Source organism: Oncorhynchus nerka, linkage group LG26, assembly GCF_034236695.1.
Source record: "Oncorhynchus nerka isolate Pitt River linkage group LG26, Oner_Uvic_2.0, whole genome shotgun sequence".
NCBI lineage: Eukaryota > Metazoa > Chordata > Actinopteri > Salmoniformes > Salmonidae > Oncorhynchus > Oncorhynchus nerka.
In genome coordinates, this window is record NC_088421.1 from 18,218,470 (window position 1) to 18,240,443 (window position 21,974).

The 21,974-nt window shown below is 43.2% G+C and overlaps 1 protein-coding gene across 1 annotated transcript; it reads left to right on the plus strand.

Moving 5' to 3' along the window:
- Positions 1-16,256: 16,256 nt before the first annotated feature.
- On the plus strand, positions 16,257-19,036 carry LOC115110450 (uncharacterized). The gene is made up of 2 exons (XM_029636120.2): positions 16,257-16,459; positions 17,682-19,036. Exon 2 carries the CDS (start codon positions 17,777-17,779, stop codon positions 18,941-18,943), a length of 1,167 nt encoding a protein of 388 aa, XP_029491980.1. The 5' UTR covers positions 16,257-16,459; positions 17,682-17,776; the 3' UTR covers positions 18,944-19,036.
- The last annotated feature ends 2,938 nt before the right edge of the window (positions 19,037-21,974 follow it).

Here is a 21,974-nt window from a genome sequence, read left to right on the forward strand (position 1 = left end):
GTTTTCTATTTCTGAAATACCATTGAAATATGAGTCTCTGACTCATAGGCTTGTATACAAAGCCTGCAGTGTAGTGTTTATTATGCAATTGATACAGTTGAGTCTAACAAAAGCCATTGGAGTGATGCCAAGCCTCACACAGCGTTCCAGCATTTCTTGGAAACCAATTGGCTGACTTTCGTAATTTCTTCCGGGAAAATGAATACGCATACCTCCAGCCAGAAAACAGCAGAGAAAACAGGGGAGTGGGGAAGGAGAGGGGTGAGAGAGGAGGGTAAGATGCAGGAGTGAAAGAGAGAGACAGTACGGTCCATTCATTCCAGTCTCACTCTCCCAGTGTTCGTCAATAAGAGGAGCAGTCTGTGTGGCCTCAGGCAGAGTGTAGCTGTGACAGCTCTGACATCACCACTCCTTCAAATACCCTGAGATGAGATGGGGGCCCAACAAACTGCCAGCAGAGACAAGCCTAGAGGATGACTCACCCACCTCACCCCCATCATACAGAGTCCATCAGGAAGCTCACAAGTGGCTCTGCCCGTCTGCCAGATAGATGTGTACAAGTTTTCTTCCACGGAACAGATATACATCAATGAATACTTCATGACCACTAAAAGCCTGTTTTTCTTCTTTCAATCTAATGTAACTGACATCTATGGGGTCCTTTGAGGTGGATAAAAAGAAGAAAGGTTGATGAGGGAATAAATCACTTTTGCATAGGTAATGAATGAGTCAAGGTTTATGTTTGGGAAACAGTTTTAGTGCATTTGCATCTCAAAGAAGAAAATATTCTGTAAAACTTTAAATGTAAATTAATGGAAGCACAAATATTTGACCTTACTTCCAGGAGGGCAGACCGTTTGGTTCTACACATAAGATATATATAACACCTGTTTACAGGAGATTCTGACTTGCCTGTTCTGCCATCTGAATAAATTAATTGAAATGAATAAACCAACATTGGAAGAGGGTCCATGGTGTAATAACAACAAACAGTCCTCAAATGGCCCAACTATGGTATGCCATTGTCCCTCACTATACCCTGCTCTCTCCCTTCGTCCTTCTTTACCCCCTAAAAAAAAAAAAAACAATTGTCTAATTCAATAAGACAACATTACAAGGGCCAACAACAAAGACAAGGTTGTCACAATTAGATGATGAATAGTTGGACTCTAGCCTTGCTGTCACAACTCCTACCGAAGGTGGCTCCCCTTCCTGTTCGGGTGGTGCTCGGCGGTCGTCGTCACCGGTCTACTAGCTGCCACCGATCCTTTTCCCTTTTCTGTTGGTTTGGTCTGATTTGTTTCACCTGTTTCTTGTTTAGACTTTTAGTTTGGCTATTTAAGTTTGGCCCGCCTGCTCTTCGTGTGCTTGGCTATTTAAGTCGGTAGGCCCGCCTGCTCTTCGTGTGCTTGGCTATTTAAGTCGGTAGGCCCGCCTGCTCTTCGTGTGCTTGGCTATTTAAGTCGGTAGGCCGGCCTGCTCTTCGTGTGCTTGGCTATTTAAGTGGTAGGGCCCGCCTGCTCTTTGTGTGCTTGGCTATTTAAGTCGGTAGGCCCGCCTGCTCTTCGTGTGCTTGGCTATTTAAGCCGTTAGGCCCGCCCCTGCTCTTCGTGTGCTTGGCTATTTAAGTCGCTCTTCGTAGGTGCCTGTTTTGGTTCCTGTTTTGGGAATTTGTTTTATGACGATCAGTTTCGTTTTATATACGATTTTGCCCGGTGCTGAATAAAGCGCTATTCAGAACTTTCTGCCTCCTGCACCTGACTCCTCACCCACTACGCCTAATTTAATCTCTAAAAATGTACCTAATTAATTGCACCCAAATTTGCCATTTTAATTTATAGGATTTATATAATATAGAATAAATATAGTAGCTAACATCTGATTCTAACAATGAGTTAGTCTTGAGTAATTAAAGAAATGGTCAAAAACAATCCACGGACCCCCACATCCCGACCCCCACAATCCACGGACCCCCACATCCCACGGACCCCCCCACATCCCACGGCCCCCCACATCCCACGGCCCCCCACATCCCACGACCCCCACATCCCACGGACCCCCACATCCCCTTGACCCCCCACATCCCACGGACCCCCACATCCCACGACCCCCCACAATCCACGGACCCCCACATCCCACGACCCCCACATCCCACCCCCACATCCCACGGACCCCCCACATCCCACGGACCCCCGACATCCCACGACCCCCACATCCCACAGACCCCACATCCCACGGACCCTCCATCGTGAGCATTCCAAACTTGCTCAATGGGTGACATGTCTAGTAAGTATGCAGGCCATGGGACAAGAACTGGGACATTTTCAGCTTCCAGGAGTTGTGTACAGATCCTTGTGACATGGGGCCGTGAATTATCATGCTGAAACATGAGGTGATGGTGGTGGATGAATGGCACGACAATGGGCCTCAGGATCTCGTCACAGTATCTCTGTGCATTCAAATTGCCATCGATAAAATGCAGTTGTGTTCGTTGTCCGTAGCTTATGCCTGCCAATACCATAACCCCACCATGGATCACTCTGTTCACAATGTTGACCTCCGCAAACCACTCACCCACACAACACCATACAGGTGGTCAGCTGTTGTGAGGCTGGTTGAATGTACTGCCAAATTCTCTAAAATGACGTAGGAGGCGGCTTATGGTAGAGATATGAACATTAAATTCTCTAGCAACAGCTTTGGTGGACAACCCTGCAGCCAGCATGCCAATTGCACACTCCCTCAAAACTTGAGACATCTGTGGCATTGTGTTGTGTGACAAAACTTGCACACATTTCAGAGTGGCCTTTATTGTCCCCAGCACAAGATGCACCTGTGTAATGATCATGCCGTTTAATCAGCTTCTTGATATGCCACACCTGTCAGGTGGATGGATTATCTTGGCAAATGAGAAATGCAGGGATGTAACCAAATTTGTGCACAACATTTGAGAGAAATAAGCTTTTTGTGCGTATGGACATTTCTGGATCTTTTATTTCAGCCATGAAACCAACACTGTAGATGTTGAGTTTATATTTTTTTGTTCAGTGTAGTATGTTCAGAGAAATGTGTCATTGAATTTGTTGGGTGTATGTCTCATTCTGACCACTAGATCGTGGGAAAACAGGGGGTACACACCAAATTTACTGAGAATACATTACATAGGATAAAGATTCAAACTCTGAGCCACAGCTCCATACTACTTGTCCATCATAGAGAACTGACACTATATACTTGTTGTTGGGGTGGGATTGGCGTGGGGTTTGACTAATTATTTGGATTCCTCATGTCTTACTCATTGTTAGAAAAAAGTTTGGTCCAAATTGGCTGTTAGGTACTATAACTATTGATTATATGAATCCTATATATTAAAATTGCCAATTTTGGTGCAGTCAATCAACTTAATTCCTCAAAGATCAAATGATATTTTAACACAATAATGCTTATGGAATGCTTATCTTATCTGCTTCTTACTACAGAAATGATTTCATAACAATCTGAGATGGTGGGTGTCATGGCTTGCTGAAATGACATGGAACGACCCATGACTGGTTCGCTACAGTGGTAAATCAGTCTGGTATATTACAAGCTAGTTAGACTCCACCAGCTGTGAATCTTTTCTCTGTGGTGATTCAACACCAGTATGCATTATTGTACACTTCCACAATAAATCCTTTATCAATTGTCAAAGTAGCAGCATGGAGCAATTTGAAAACCCCAGGGTTTCTCAATCCAGGAAAGGAATGATAGCAAGTGAGGCTCAGCCCAACCTATTGTCCCCATGTCACAATTACATAGCCTATATCTGATGACAGTAGATGACAGTTCCCATCACTGACCAATCCAAATGTGTTATTAGCCTTGGCGGCTAGCTCTGGCATGGGGTTTGTTCAGAGGATCAGGGGCTGAAGTAACTTTGGGTTAAGCTCTTACAGCCAACTGTTCAAAGCCTTTTTTCACTGTTCTTCCTCTGTACTGCCATTACTCTATTTATGGAGTTAGTGGAAAGACCGTACTTGCAGTACCTTTACTTGAGAAAGCCTTTGGATCTTTTTCTGGAACACCAACAGACATGACATAAACCTCAACATCACATCATGGGCAAAACATTAGTCCAACAAGGAGTATCCATCACTGAAGCTGTGAATACTAATTCTGCTAACTAACTCTGAAAATGAATTGGTGTAATTACAGTGATGGAAAGACCCCTGTCTATCTGAGCATGTGCCTGGCAGTGTTGATCCAACATGTTACATTAGAGGTGTTATGAAGTGTACTTAGTGGTCTCTGGCAACAGAATAAGTGAGTATGATGGAGGAAGTCCTCTCTGATAACGACACTAACCTCGTTCCTTTGTTTGAGTGGATTCACTCTGACACTGCAGCACTAATCTGGATAGTACAACATGTTTCAAATTCAAATGAATGAGAGGGAGGCGGTTATCTGAGGATGATGCAACAACTATTTTGAACATAGGCCAACTGATATTGATTGACAGGTCATTTAACGGTTTCGCAGTACACAGAGTTACACTGAGCCAGGCTGTGCTGATATGGTCATGTTGGCAATGGGGAGAAAGGAGAGTTTTGTTTTAGCTTTGGTAGTGTGGTGGAATCAGTATTGGAACTGGTCATAACCTCAGCAATGTTGGTGGAAGAGCAGAGGTGACACGAGTAGAGGGACATTCCAAAATGTCTCGAGCATGGCATACTGGAAGAGTCTGGAGCTGTGAAAGTATAAATAGAGTAATGACAGGGTGGCTCTTGCATGCACACTTGGAAAATAATCTGTTTGACATGGCTCAGGGCCTTGCAATGTGTTAGGCTTTCATGTGTCATGTCATGTCTAAAGGCTGTCAACTACAGGAGGGATTAGCGAACCAAAAAAGTAAGTCTATCAGCCTCACACCAAAACATCTGTGGCCATATTTGTCTCAACATTTTTATTGCAAATGCATTTTTGTCTTCCTTAGACACATATCACATATCACATATCTGACATATAACAATCTGAAAAACTATACATATGCTGAACAATCCCAAGCCTTTTCCCTCTGCAACCAGCAGTGAAATTAGTGTTCAGGACACTGTGCCCACTGGTATGCTGGCAGGCACAAGGTGGAAACTGGGCCATATATATCTGTCCTTGAGGCTGATTATGAATGTATTATGTAAGTGCACAGCATGGGTTACATAACCCTAGTCATGCACTCACTCTCTACCCCCACCCCTCTGTGCTATAGATTGTTCAACAACACCAACCCACCAGTAAGAATAATACAACTAAGACCCCCACACACACACACACACAACTCCCTCCGTCACAAGCTCTGAGGATTTATATCTTATTTCATGACAACTTAACAATGCGTTTGACTTCATGACAGATGTCATAGTAGAGTAGTTGCACAACAAATATACAGTGAGACAACAAAGTATTTAGTCAGCCACCAATTGTGCAAGTTCTCCCACTTAAAAAGATGAGAGAGGCCTGTTTTCATCATAGGTACACTTCAATTATGACAGACAAAATGAGGAAAAAAAATCCAGAAAATCACATTGTAGAATTTTTAATGAATTTATTTGCAAATTATGGTGGAAAATAAGTATTTGGTCAATAACAAAAGTTTATCTCAATACTTTGTTATATACCCTTTGTTGGCAATGACAGAGGTCAAACGTTTTCTGTAAGTCTTCACAAAGTTTTCACACACTGTTGCTGGTATTTTGGCCCATTCCTCCTTGCAGATATCCTCTAGAGCAGTGATGTTTTGGGGCTGTTGCTGGGCAACGCGGACTTTCAACTCCCTCCAAAGATTTTCTATGGGGTTGAGATCTGGAGACTAGCTTGGCCACTCCAGGACCTTGAAATGCTTCTCACGAAGCCACTCCTTCGTTGCCCGGGCGGTGTGTTTGGGATCATTGTCATGCTGAAAGACCCAGCCACGTTTCATCTTCAATGCCCTTGCTGATGGAAGGAGGTTTTCACTCAAAATCTCACGATACATGACCCCATTCATTCTTTCCTTTACACGGATCAGTCGTCCTGGTCCCTTTGCAGAAAAACAGCCCCAAAGCATGATGTTTCCACTCCCATGCTTCACAGTAGATATGGTGTTCTTTGGATGCAACTCAGCATTATTTGTCCTCCAAACACGACAAGTTGAGTTTTTACCAAAAAGTTATATTTTGGTTTCATCTGACCATATGACATTCTCCCAATCTTCTTCTGGATCATCCAAATGCTCTCTAGCAAACTTCAGACGGGCCTGGACATGTACTGGCTTAAGCAGGGGGACACGTCTGGCACTGCAGGATTTGAGTCCCTGGCGGCGTAGTGTGTTACTGATGGTAGGCTTTGTTACTTTGGTCCTAGCTCTCTGCAGGTCACTCACTAGGTCCCCTGTGTGGTTCTGGGATTTTTGCTCACCGTTCTTGTGATCATTTTGACCCCACGGGGTGAGATCTTGCGTGGAGCCTCAGATCGAGGAGATTCAGTGGTCTTGTATGTCTTCCATTTCCTAATAATTGCTCCCACAGTTGATTTCTTCAAACCAAGCTGCTTACCTATTGCAGATCCAGTCTTCCCAGCCTGGTGCAGGTCTACAATTTTGTTTCTGGTGTCCTTTGGCAGCTCTTTGGTCTTGGCCATAGTGGAGTTTGGAGTGTGACTGTTTGAGGTTGTGGACATGTGTCTTTTATACTGATAACAAGTTCAAACAGGTGCCATTAATACAGGTAACGAGTGGAGGACAGAGGAGAGTCTTAAAGAAGAAGTTACAGGTCTGTGAGAGACAGAAATCTTGCTTGTTTGTAGGTGACCAAATACTTATACTTATACTTACCTACAATGTGATTTTCTGGATTTTTTTCCCTCATTTTGTCTGTCATAGTTGAAGTGTACCTATGATGAAAATTACAGGCCTCTCTCATCTTTAAGTGGGAGAACTTGCACAATTGGTAGCTGACAAAATACTTTTTGCCCCACTGTAAATACATTCAGTTCCTTGTTAATTTGTATTTAAATAGAGTGGAAGAAGGCAATAACATCCTGTATTGCATTATAGGCTATATTCCATATGCTTTAATGCTCTTTGAAAACCAATACAAGTGTTTATCAGAGGCTATGTTCAAAGAAAAAAGGACTTCTTTCAATGAGCACTGCCTCTTACAATTGCACACTAGACAGCTGTCACATCCGCTCTGCAGCTAGCCAGGATTGTAGGTCAAAGTGTGCCCATTGTACAACACATGGATTGGTGACACATTGAGTCACATAATGGCATTAGGTGACAAGGTCATTACCTCCCAGTTACAGGAAATAATGCAGATTGGGCTCCTTCCTGGAGCCAACCTGGCACTGAGCTAGAGAACTGCTTACAGAGCTCAACCTAAAATAAGAACGGCTAGACATGGCTTTCATACTCTGTCTGCACATGCATCATTAACATTTGTGCTTTTCAACATATTGTGAAGAAAATAACTTTAGGCTGAAAGTATTTTTCTGGTTTATTGATCTGATCTGGATGTGAAAACATGATTTTCCATTTGTTACCTGACCATTTTATGATTATTTCATCACATCCCTCCTCTCTGCAACCAGCAGTGGTTGCTGTGGCAACTGTGTGACGTATTTTAGAATCCAGGAATAGAAGCATGTGGAAGGAAGGGCTTGTGTTCCTCGTCACAATGCTCTGTTTTTCTCATGTTTTTCTCATGTGTGTGTCAGAGGTTAATACTGAAACGCATGTGGTTTTGCCTCAAGGCAAAATGTTAACACAGAGTAAGTTCTGTGTGTTCATTGAGTGTTCATTGTGAGTTAGTGCATGTGCTTTGGATGTAGTAGATGGAGAGTGATAGACACAGTATAGAGTTAAAGGGGCAATCTGCAGTTCAAACTATAACAACGCTGCTGCTGTTCTGGTAAACAGCTGAGGATGGGAGCTGGGGAAATGTAACTCACTCTAAAATCAATAGACAAAGCTATGGATGCAAGGACTGACCATCCATGATGTCAAAATGATAGTTTTAACCATGTTTTGAGGCTATACAGTGTTAGTTTACAATTGCACTGTTTACAAACAATGGAGTAAAATAAGCTTATATTTATGGTTCTGATGGGGCATGGCAGTTAAAATATGCTCATAAGGCATTTATAAGAATCAATGGGTATATATAATTAATTTGTAAAAAAATGTTATGTAGCAATAGCATATTGCCCATTTAAGAAGGGGACTAAGTCCCCCTGTTATGAAACAGACCCCAAGTTACACAAAATGAGTCATGTTCTATTTTTAGGAGCCGCAATACAACTCATATGATTCTGATTATGAAGCAGTGGTGTGTATAGATGATTCGATGGGAGTTACATGAATGTGTTTCTGAGTGGAACTCTCAGAGGAGCATTGATTCAGAGCTTGAAGTTCATTCTAAATCCAGGAAAACTAAATGTTGCAAGATTGTGGAATTCTATATAGAATTAAACTAGCATTTTACAGCACAGTGCACGTGTGACTCTGTATGGAGGGGATAGTGGAGGGATAGATGGTGCTGAGCCTATAAAGGAGGGTCAAATGTGGACATGACAGTTTTATTTCAGGTTGGGGTGTCTTCAACGGCAATAACTGATATGCTGTAGTTTTACTAGACACTACAGCGTGTCAATGAGTGCAGGGCAGATAAGGATGCAACGTGTCAACGTGTTACAGCCCATTATCTAAACTGAGACACAATAAACATCTTCTGGAATGAGGCTGTGATATGATCCAAGACAGGCCAACAGGGTTGAAAGAGTTTGACGAGAAATAGTGGCTGCGAGGGGGGGGAGGCACAACGAAGAGAGAGAAAGAAAGAAAGAAAGAAAGAAAGAAAGAAAGAAAGAAAGAAAGAAAAAAAAGAGAGAGAAACTTTGACAAGGTGTGGTCCAGGTGAGCAGGAAGTGTTGTGAAATCTTTTCCTGCAGTAATCCAGCCTGGTCTCATAGACTAGACGTAGCATAGTAAATTTAAATCTGGTATTAGTGTGAAATGTTATGTTTTGTATGGTTACATAAGATATATGGTTACTAAGGCTAAGGTGGTTGGTTGTAGTGGATGAGTGGGAGTACAACGCGAACATCTAGGTTTCGAGTTTGAATCTCATCACGGACAACTATATCATTTAAGCTAATTAGCAACTTTTCAACTACTTAACGTAACCTAGGTAATATTAGCCAGCTAGCTAACGTTAGCCACCTAACTAGAATTCCTAACATATTGTAAGTTTTGCAAATTTGTAACATATTTACATTTACATTTACATTTAAGTCATTTAGCAGACGCTCTTATCCAGAGCGACTTACAAATTGGTGCGTTCACCTTAAGACATCCAGTGGAACAGCCACTTTACAATAGTGCATCTAAATCTTTTTATGGGGGGTGAGAAGGATTACTTTATCCTATCCTAGGTATTCCTGAAAGAGGTGGGTTTCAGGTGTCTCCGGAAGGTGGTGATTGACTCCGCTGTCCTGGCGTCGTGAGGGGAGTTTGTTCCACCATTGGGGCCAGAGCAGCGAACAGTTTTGACTGGGCTGCGCGGGAAAATTTATTTGTAAGTCGCTCTGGATAAGAGCGTCTGCTAAATGACTTAAATGTAAATGTAATATTGTACGATTTGCAAATTCATAACATATAATACAAATTGTAATTCGTAACATATCATACGAAATGGGTGATGGACATCCACAAATGAATACATACCATACGAAACGTAGAATATCATACTAAATGGAGTGTCCCGATTTACATACAGAATCATATGAAATGCTCTGAGACCAGGTTACAGCAATCATTCATGTGTGTCAATAGAACAGAATGTACAGTACAGTATAGTATAGAGATCATGGCCTTTGTTCTCCTCAGTGGACTCCTCATGTTGGTATTTTAGGCACGATCCCAGTGTGTCCCAGAGGACGTTATACAACATCACTGTACCACCATCTTTCACTAAAACCTCCCTGTCCTTTCCCAGTGGTCAATTCTGTCGATCAGTCTTGCTGGGATTAACAGCCTGAACTGTGAGTCCCTCTGTGCCACTGTGTACCACCCACTTAGCAGGTAGGACAGAGATATTTATATTTATAGAGATCACTATATGATGAGAGTGTATAATGCCTCAGTGAATGTGTATTTCAGGCAAATAAGGCAAAACAAGCAGGCTGTGTTACAGTGTAGTTACAGTTACATCAAAGTGTTCCTTTAACTCAATTGAAGACACTGATATTGAGTACCATTACACCTACCCCACCCCAGCTTGCAGTAAGATAGATAGATATACTAGTGCCTGGCCCCATGATGTTTGATCTCCTTTGGCCTGTGATAGCCATGGCAAACACAGTGAGGAGGACAGTGACCTCACCATGTACATTGAGTTCTGTACAGAAGAACACTGGAGAAAATGGGTTATCCAACTAATCCCTGACCCCATACGGGTTGGGTAGGTTACTTTCTAAATGTAATTCGTTAAGTTACTAGTTACCTGTCCAAAGTAATGTACATTTTGGATTACCCAAACTCAGTAACGTAATCTGATTACATTTAGTTACTTTTAGATTACTTCCCCCTTAAGATGCATTAGAAGAAGACAAAAATGTATGTTACCAATTGAACAACTTAAATCAATGTTAAAGTTTACATAGCTGGCCACATATGGATATTACATTTTTCTTCATCTAACCTATTTCTGTCTACTACATATAATAATACAATTAAATTATATCCTTATATTACTATAAATGATTTATAAGTCCAAAATGGATGTAGCAACTACAGACTTCCCATTTAAGTCTATCAAAAGGTGTGAGTTTGAGCATGTGTCCATTAGGCCTATGGATTTTTTATCTGCATGAATTAGATAAATGCCCCACTTTATTCCATATGCTGTTGCAAGAGCTCATTTTTTCACTGACTGTCCACTGATTTCAAGAACAATGATTGATTTACAACTTAAACTTCTTGAATTCAACCATTATTGGGTTCAAATACACATTTCAATTTGTGGACAGCCATCCACAACAACCACAATCCACACGGCGCAAATAGCTAAATGAGAGAGCAGCAGTGTGACACATCAATGCACTATGTAGAATAAGTGGATGTATATATCGCCGTAGACTACACCACTGCTGTCATCCTTACCTCCAAGCGTTTATTCAAGTTGGATAATCTTTTATATGCCGACAGCAGTTGTACCATTGAAAGACATACAGTAGCTGGGACTATAGCCTACAAAACACTATTCCTGCTCTTTTCCACGATCCATCGAACACATTTGATGTGTCATCATAGTGGTGGTCTCTGATTTGTGGTCAGACTCGCTCAGATGAAACAAACTTCAACTCGTGCGTTTTTAAAATTTGATTTGAAAGTCATTGAGAAAACAGAGAAGTTGTCCCAAAAAATGTTTTCGCAAATATTCTTCAAAATTTAAAAGTAACCTCGAAGTAATCAGTTTTTTGAAAAGTATCTCTAATCTGATTACAATATTTTTGCCGGTAATGTAACGAATTACAGTTACATGTTTGTAATCCCTTACATGTAACAGATTACATGTAATCCATTACTCCTCAACCCTGCCCCAATAGAATTAGAACCTTCACAGCACAGTGTAGTACAGTTTAAAGGAGCAAAATCCTGATGTAACTTTGTAATGTGTTAGTTAATGAGAGACCTGCATTTTGTAACTATTACAACCTAATAGAAAATACATTGAGAAGAGACTAGTTTGTACTGCATCCCAAACATAGGCTACTGCATGCACAACAGTAGTATTACTGATTGTGCTCTCCCTGCAAAAAACAAGACTTTGTGCCATTTGCTGGACCAGATGGGCTGGAATTCATCCTGACCCAGAACAACCACCTCATTAGCCACTAATGACACACTGGCGGTTTAGTAACGTCAGAGGAGAGGGCCTCAGACCACCGCCACTAAAGAAGGATTCACGTGATCTTTTGTTTGTTTATATCTTTGCTTTGCATCAAACACAAATGATCAATTCTGCAACCAAGACCCACGCAAACAGCAAGCACTCACGCAGGCTTTGTTGAAGGGATTGTTGAGTGGAGAGGACCAAGGCAGGCACTGTGCCAGCTGTGGTGGGTGCGTAGTGGTTGCATAGTTAGTGGAGAGGGCCGGAGGAACGCCTGTGGTCATACCAAATGGACAGAGAGGGTGATAATTGGGAAATGACATCACTAGCACCTTGCAGCGCCTGGCTGTAGGCCGAGTGGTCAATGGACATCACACTGTATAAAACAGATGAACATCAAAGGTACATGATGAGTTAATATTAATTTAATCATTGTAATTAATTTCATCTTGTTTTGCCTAAGAACAGATATGATATATTATGACGTCAGCAACCAGTTCATTGAGTATTATACACAGAGCGTACAAAACATAATAATAATAATAATAACAACACTCTTTCCATCACATAGACTTGCCAGGTGAATTAAGGTGAAAGCTATGATCCCTTATTGATGTCACTTGTTAAATCCACTTCAAATTGGTGTAGATGAAGGGGAAGAGACAGGTTAAAGAAGGATTTTTACACCTTGAGACAATTGAGACATGGATTGTGTATTCTGCCCCTGAACAGGCAGTTAACCCACTGTTCCTAGGCCGTCATTTAAAATAAGAATTTGTTCTTTAACTGACTTGCCTAGTTAAATAAAGGAAAAACAAAAACAATAAAAAAAAGAGGGTGAATGGCCAAGACTAGATAATTAAGTACCCCTTTTAAACAGGGTATGGTACTGGGTGCCAGGCGACCGGTTTGTCAAGAACTGCAACGCTGCTGGATTTTTCATGCTCAACAGTTTTCTGTGTGTATCAAGAATGGTCCACCACCCAAAGGACATCTGGACAATTTGACACAACTATGGGAAGCATTGAGCCTACATGGGCCAGCATCCCTGTGGAACGCTTTCCACACCTTGTATACTCCTTGCCCGATGAATTGAGGTTGTTCTGAGGGCAAAAGGGAGGGGTGCAACTAAATACTAAGAAGATTTTCCTAATGTTTGGTATACTCCGTGTATGTGTGTAGTTTAACCAATTTAGATTTGAAAAATGTGTATTTATCTATTTCCAGAGTAAAATTCCATAGATGGAAGAAAATGGTTTAAAAATCTATTAATCCTATAGGAATACGACTGACAGCGAGGGAAAGAATTTCCCAAAGTCTCAAGCTGTTGCCTATGGTCTGGATTTGAAACTAATTCAAGAGAGTATTTTTTAAACCCAGGATTTATTTTTCATAAGATGCTTGGTGGTCATTCGACTGATGCATACAGTATGTTCCACTCTAAAAGCTCATGTGACTGCTGAATTCTGCTGTTTTCATGGAACCCCTATGGTTGCAACCTGGTCTCAGAGCATTTTGTATTATTCTGTAAGTAAATCCAAAACACTTCTTTAGTATGTTCCATTATGTTATGTAATAGGCCTATACTGTGTTTTTCTGAGATTCTGAGAATATTTCACAAGGCTGGGTCAATCTCTTGGCTTATGTTAAGGAGTTCATTGACACTGTGAAAGATGGATCATTGCATAAGAAGCAATATGGAAAACAGAAAGTATTTCCCCTGAACGCTGAGGTCTGTCCAACGCTGGTCAGACCAAGCTGACTCCACACTCCAAGACTGCTTCCATCACGTGGACTGGGACATGTTTCATATTGCGTCAGATGGAAATATTGACGAATACGCTGATTCGGTGTGCGAGTTCATTAGAACGCGGCGTCGAAGATGTCGTTCCCATAGCAACGATAAAACATTCCCAAACCAGAAAACCGTGGATTGATGGCAGCATTCGCGTGAAACTGAAAGCGCGAACCACTGCTTTTAATCAGGGCAAGGTGTCTGGTAATATGTCCGAATATAAAACAATGCAGCTATTCCCTCCAAGGCTATTAAACAAGCTAAGCGTCAGTACAGAGACAAAGTGGAATCTCAATTCAATGGCTCAGACACAAGAGGCATGTGGCAGGGTCTACAGTCAATCACGGACTACAACAAGAAAACCCAGCCCAGTCACGGACCAGGATGTCTTGCTCCCAGGCAGACTAAATAACTTTTGCCCGCTTTGAGGACAATACATTTGCCACTGACACGGCCTGCAACGAAAACATGCGGTCTCTCCTTCACTGCAGCCGAGGTGAGTAAGACATTTAAACGTGTTAATCCTCGCAAGGCTGCAGGCCCAGACGGCATCCCAGCCGCGCCCTCAGAGCATGCGCAGACCAGCTGGCCGGTGTGTTTTACGGACATATTCAATCAATCCCTATACCAGTCTGCTGTTCCCACATGCTTCAAGAGGGCCACCATTGTTCCTGTTCCCAAGAAAGCTAAGGTAACTGAGCTAAACGACTACCGCCCGTAGCACTCACTTCCGTCATCATGAAGTGCTTTGAGAGACTAGTCAAGGACCATATCACCTCCACCCTACCTGACACCCTAGACCCACTCCAATTTGCTTACCGCCCAAATAGGTCCACAGACGATGCAATCTCAACCACACTGCACTGCCCTAACCACCTGGACAAGAGGAATACCTATGTGAGAATGCTGTTCATCGACTACAGCTCGGCATTCAACACCATAGTACCCTCCAAGCTCACATCAAGCTCGAGACCCTGGGTCTCGACCCGCCCTGTGCAACTGGGTTCTGACTTCCTGACGGGCCGCCCAGGTGGTGAGGGTAGGCAACAACATCTCCTCCCCGCTGATCCTCAACACGGGGGGCCCCACAAGGGTGCGTTCTGAGCCCTCTCCTGTACTCCCTGTTCACGCACGCCTCCAACTCAATCATCAAGTTTGCGGACGACACAACAGTGGTAGGCTTGATTACCAACAACGACGAGACGGCCTACAGGGAGGAGGTGAGGGCCCTCGGAGTGTGGTGTCAGGAAAATAACCTCACACTCAACGTCAACAAAACTAAGGAGATGATTGTGGACTTCAGGAAACAGCAGAGGGAACACCTATCCACATCGATGGATCAGTAGTGGAGAGGGTAGCAAGTTTTAAGTTCCTCGGCATACACATCACAGACAAACTGAATTGGTCCACTCACACTGACAACGTCGTGAAGAAGGCGCAGCAGCGCCTCTTCAACCTCAGGAGGCTGAAGAAATTCGGCTTGTCACCAAAAGCACTCACAAACTTCTACAGATGCACAATCGAGAGCATCCTGGCGGGCTGTATCACCGCCTGGTACGGCAACTGCTCCGCCTCAACCGTAAGGCTCTCCAGAGGGTAGTGAGGTCTGCACAACGCATCACCGGGGCAAACTACCTGCCCTCCAGGACACCTACACCACCCGATGTTACAGGAAGGCCATAAAGATCATCAAGGACATCAACCACCCGAACCACTGCCTGTTCACCCCGCTATCATCCAGAAGGCGAGGTCAGTACAGGTGCATCAAAGCTGGGACCGAGAGACTGAAGAACAGCTTCTATCTCAAGGCCATCAGACTGTTAAACAGCCACCACTAACATTGAGTGGTTGCTGCCAACACACTGTCATTGACACTGACCCAACTCCAGCCACTTTAATAATGGGAAATGATGTAAATATATCACTAGCCACTTTAAACAATGCTACCTTATATAATGTTACTTACCCTACATTATTCATCTCTATATGCATATGTATATACTGTACTCTAGATCATCGACTGCATTCTTATGTCACTAGCCACTTTTAACTATGCCACTTTGTTTACTTTATCTACATACTCATCTCATATAGAATGGATTCAGTGGAGATCACCATATTCTGAAAAACTGTGAAGTGCTTACATAATGACTACTGGCATTTTCTTTCTCAATTCTATTCCAACAACTCTGATCTGTCACTCACTTTGACGTGATACCGAGCATGCCGTCCATAAAGCTGATGTTTGGTTGAAGAGCATAGGTCTATTGGAAATCTGCAGGGGGAGTGAGAGGGAGCCAGAGCTGGCAATATTACTTAATTGTTACGAAAGGATGGGCTAGCGAGTTCAGTTGATGATGCATGAGCAGGATAACGTTATGTGAGCTGTCCCTTGCGGGGTGGGTCTTGGCATGGAGAGAGGCGGTCTCAGTGAGCGCACCACACATACGCGGCCCATTGGTTCAAGTGAGGATAGGAAACGTCCTCGGCTGAACTTCACCGGGAAAGAAACAAATAGGGGCTGCAGCAATCCAAGTGGAGCAGAAACGCGAGACACAAGGTGTCAGAGAGACTAGTAGCCTAATATTGAATAGGCTAACAGTAACCTACTCCGTGCAGGAAACAAAGTATTCTGTGTATTCGATGACCCAGTGCTGAATCGAAGCTGCTGAATTATTATGATGCTCTGTTACATTGTGACATGTTTCTTTCATTGAAAGATCGGTGCTTTTCTGAGACAACGAGACTCCAACTCAAGGTAATTTCACAATTTTCACTCATGCGGTGTATTTCAACAGTGCCTTCATTATACTACAGAGAATAGGCAATCGCATAAGGAGCAGAAATGTGACAATGTTGCCTACAACAGAAGCCAATCAATTATGAAGGCTACGATGATTTGAGGTTAAATAATATAAAATATACCAAGTTAAGAAAACTATGGCCAACTTTCGAATCAGCTTTAGATAAAATAAATGTAAATATATATATATAATATATATGTATATATTTATCACACACAACTACTCCACACATGTCATTATTAGGCTTCGCCAGTGATCTATTCAGTAGATCACTTTACAGTCACAGAATTATGAAGATTTAAGATTATCTGAATAGATTTAGTGGAACAGGTATGTAATTATGCTTAACAGGACCTTCATTGCAATAGTTTGTTGAAACTTTCATTGCTGTTTAAATACGTTATTTCGTTCCCTTTGTATATCTGACTGAAATGTAGAATGACATCCACTAAAATGTTTAGAGAAGAACCAGTTCAGCCTTCGTTTAGGGGTGTACTGCAGCTAGGTTAATTAACAGTTCGATCTATACAGCGAACCAATTGTAAATGAACGGAGGGAATAGCAGTAGGGCGCGGACTATTATTAACTTGCAAACTAGGCTTGTGCTCTTATAAATGTCCTTGGGGCAATTCGATTCCTGAAAGATATAACGTCTGGTCGTTAACTGAAAATGTTAAGCCGTTTTGTTTTAGTCAAATCAAAAATAAACAAAGCAATCAATACAGGTCATTGCGGGGATTTTTCTAGATATTGATACGGTGTGTTATATAACACTATGTTAACCTACATGTAGGCTAACACTGATTTAGTCTGATGAAGCGACTCCAGTTCCAGTCATTGGGTCAGGACAGGGATAATTAATAAATATAAGGCTAAAATGTTATTGTTTTTATTTAAGAAATACGAATATAGATCTTATAATTAACCATTTAACCTTTAGACTGACAGGAGCCCACTTTGATTATTATATTGTAAACATTTTCAAAAGAGAACCGACATGTCTGTCTAGCACTTAGTACATCATGGTTCTTATTCAAGAGTCATGTGGGGTTGTTGTGCAAGTAGCTCCAGTTTAACTGGAAAAATGTAATGGGGTTACATAACATTGTGTTGTAACTGGTCTTGCATAACAATTAAATTCCCCCCTCCATTTCTTCTTCCTCTTTTGAACGCTAGGTGGGGCTATTGAAACAATTTACCGCCATACCATTCCACGACACTGGATTTTGAGACACTATCTGAAGAACCGTAAATCTCAACACAGCAAAACCATGAGTGTGACCAGTGAGATGTTTGAAGAAGATTCTCAAGACATGAGGGAGCAGAGCGGTGGAGAGTCCAGTGCTACACCTGGTGGGACCCTGTCCTTCACAGACGAGGCCGTGTCCATCCTGACCTCCAGCAGCCTGCTGGCCCGCTCTCTGCTCGGACGCACCTCTGCTCTGAAGCGCCCCAATGACCCGCCCGCCTCTGGGAACCCCCTCAGACGGAAGCGTGAGTTCATACCCAGTGAGAAGAAGGATGACGGCTATTGGGACAAGCGCAAGAAGAACAACGAGGCGGCCAAGCGCTCCAGGGAGAAGCGCCGCGTCAACGACATGGTGGTGGAGAATCGCGTGCTGGCGCTGCTGGAGGAGAATGCACGTCTCAGGGCCGAGCTCTTGGCTCTCAAGTTCCGCTTCGGCCTGGTCAAAGATCCCTCCAACACACCCATCCTGCCCCTCCCTGCAGCCCCCTGTGCTCCACAGACCTTGGCTCCACACTACTATCTGAACAGTGGACCAGGGAGCCACCCTGTTGCCCCCGGGGGCCAGTTCAGCATGCAAGGCTCCAGGGACGCTGGCAGCATGTCAGAGGACTCTGGGTTCTCCACCCCTGGCAGCTCCAGTTTAGGGAGCCCCCTCTCCTTTGAGGACCGACTGAGTGATCATGGCAAACTGTCCCCACACAGAGCAGAGGAGCTGGGCTACGAGCTCCACCACTCCCCTGCAGAGGCGCAGGTGCACCACAGTGGACACTTCCCTGGGGAGCTCTCCAGGGTGATGATGGGGAAAGTGGAGTCTGGGGAGGGCATAAAGAACTTTCCTCACAAAATGCGCTTCAAGATCCTCAGCAGTGGAGAGGACAACAGGCACAGCCCCATACAGTCAATGGGAGCAAGAGACGGTCCCCGGGAGGCAGTCAACGGACACATCATGTTGGGTGGAGCTGAGGGGGCAGGAGTCTGGCCACATAAGCAGGAGGGAGAGGAGACCCGGAGGGGGCGACAACAGCAAGAGTCCACTCAGTATGGCCAACCTACACCCCTACAGGGCCAGACAGAGTCTCATTATTATACAGAGAACAATGTCCTCAAGTCCCACCTCAGCTCCCTCAGTGAAGAGGTGGCCCAGCTCAAGAAACTGTTCTCAGAGCAGCTGCTGGCTAAAGTGAACTGAGCCCAGGACTGGGTCAGTGGATGCTCGGTGAACTGTCCCATCTCAGAATAGGAAGCTCAATCTGAGCTAGCATACTAACTTAACATAAGCACACACACATGGTGAAAATGAGATAGAGGGGAACAGAGACTCTAAACACCACAGTACCATGGCACACTGAGCTGCTACGGTGACAAACCAATGCCCTGGGCCAACTGGACTATGATCCACCCCATATCCTCAATTCAAACTATATACCTTTATATTTATGAGTGTGTGTATTTTTACCCTCTAATTTTGAGTTGTCCTGATTTTCTACTCCTAAATCCTAAACTCCTAGACTCCTTATCTGCGCCTCAATTGAGAACAGTTTCTGTCACAAGTCCCATCATCACCTTATGAAAGCACAAAGCTACATGTGTTGGTTCACTTGTGGCCCTCTGCCCCATACACTGTGAGACCCTCAAAAACCCTCTGACACAAGAGGACACTGCCTCACCTCTCCAGAGGATACTGTATTATTGGCTGTCATCTCCACTCTGCATGTACAACAATGCTGCTTCTCAAGGCCACAGACAAAGCAATGTCAGTGATTGAGACATGGAGGTGAACTGGTGCTGAACTAATGTACACTGTAATTCAACTGGAGCTTCAGCAAACTCATTGTTAGTGCTGTGGCATTGGCACTAATTGGTTTTGAATATGCATGAGGAAAGAACACCACATTCTTTTAAACTGTAAACACAACCATAGAAAGGGGACTGAGGACAGATAACCTGAAAGGTGACGGTCTCCAGTCCCTGAATGGGGACTTTGAACTATTGTCATCTCTTTAATGTATTGCAACACAATAGACTTTGGATAATGACAATTGGAAATCAACTAATACTCTATCATTCCATTGCACAGTCAACAGCATAGCTGTGAGGACAGACACACACCATGTCAATCATTGAAATGTGATATGCTTCATGTAGGACAACACACTGTGTCTGATAACTAGTGAAAGTGTTTTCATGTCTCAGTTGAATACTGTTTGTTAGCCTTGTCCAAAGAATACATGGTCTGTGTAATTACTAGACATGCACTGTAAACTGTATCTAGGTGATGAAAATATTTGTTGTTATGTGAATATCTGTATGAAAATACATTTTTGTACTCATGAATAAATCTTTGAAATGAAATATTTTTGTCTCGTTTTGATTATACACTTTCTAATCATCTAAAAGTCAAGCAGCCACTTGGTCAGGGATGGTAACATACAGTATCAGGGATGGGCAACAGCCTGTGAGCACATTCAATCTGACCCGCAGGAGGTTTGAGTAAAAAGAAAATGTGTGCGACCCTCTGCTGAATTTTGAAATCCCAATGTGGCCCTGGAGCAAAAATGATTGCCCACCCCTGCACTTGGTCCTCCCACTGTTAGGACACCATTATATCCACCAAAGCATTATCATAGATTTCCTCCATCTATTAAGTCACTGAGAAAACAACAGGTTGCAGTCTAAATGTCTCCACTTACACTGTGGAAATATGTATCCTGTTTAAAGAAAAGAATGTATCTTGCTTTGTCTCACATTATCTAACAGGTGGAGGAATTGTTCTACAATGACTCAAAGATTTCTTCAGGGATTAAGTAGCAGCCTTTGAGAACATAGTTCATCAGTAAACACAAAAGTCAACCGTTTAGAATATTCAACCTTAATGAATATCCTCTGTCACATATTTCTCCTGTCTGAGACCTAACTTACACAGAGTTAAGTATGTAGGAAGAGCAGCAGAACCAGGCAGATTGGACAGGTGAGACTATAGAGCTTTGTCTATCCAGACAGGAGCAAACGAGTCCTGAGGGGTGGAGTCTGCATGCCAGTCATGAGCTAGTGTGTATTAGAGGCCACAGCTACAGAGAAACTGCAATTATAATCATTACAGGGGATTTCAGGGGATGTGGGTGGTATGAGCTAGACTGGGCCTGAAGACACATTCACATTAACGAAATAAGATTTCATCAAAACAAAATTAATTACACTCCCTGCACGGCACCCATAGGTTCACTCATCATGCAGATGCTTTACTAAGAGCTTTACCTACTTAGTCTAAGATGGGTCATACCAATGACCCTTTAAACCTATAATTTGTCTGAACAGTATTCATTTCCCATATGAAATCCCTTGACAAACCAAAGCAGATCAGAGCGCGGCAATAAATATAACAGCATAATAACTTTAGAAACCACTAGGTGGCAGCAAAGACTACCATTTGTTGAGTAGGCTATCTGATGGTGCTTTTGTTGTCATTCAGAGCACACAGATAGTGACATAGTAGCCTGTGTGTTTATTTCAGTGTGGCAGATTTTATTTGGTGCAGGTGTAGTGGCAAAATTACACCAAGGTTTAATTGCTATGTCACTCAATAACAACACTCAAACCATCAAGTCATTTAATTATTATTTGCCCCTAGTAACCAAACCCTACATTGAATGAGATAGGCCTACCTAAACCAGCATGTGTGTCAATGTGAACAAGTCAAATCAATCAAGATGAAGGGAAAACAAGCCGACAGTAGAACTCTGTAGAGGCTCCATGTACTCCATGTATCCACCGGTGCAGAACATCTTCCATTCACTGAGCCCTGTGACGTTCCTATCTCATTACAAAGGAGACCTGCAGCTGGCTTCACAGGTTCATCAGTCAAATTGGGGATTCCTGTAGTGAGAGTGGGAGGAAGAGGACGGGTGGGGGTGGAGGAGAGGAGTGAGGCTAGTTAATGAAGCTACTACTGCATCAGCACACTACTACACAACCACCCCCAATAACACACCCCTTAAACCGCAACCCCCCTGCTACTCCCCTCTCCATTCTGTCCCCGCTGGAGATAACGCCGGTTGCTAGGCAGGAAGTGCGACAGTTGCCATGGGAACCTATGCATACGTAGCTAGGAGGGGGAGTGGTTGGGTGGGGTGGGGTACAGAGGGAGTGGGGGTGCGTCAAGTTCACGGCCAATGCTTCAGCTCTGAACAAAGAGGAATGGGAGAGAGAGGGGTATAATGGAA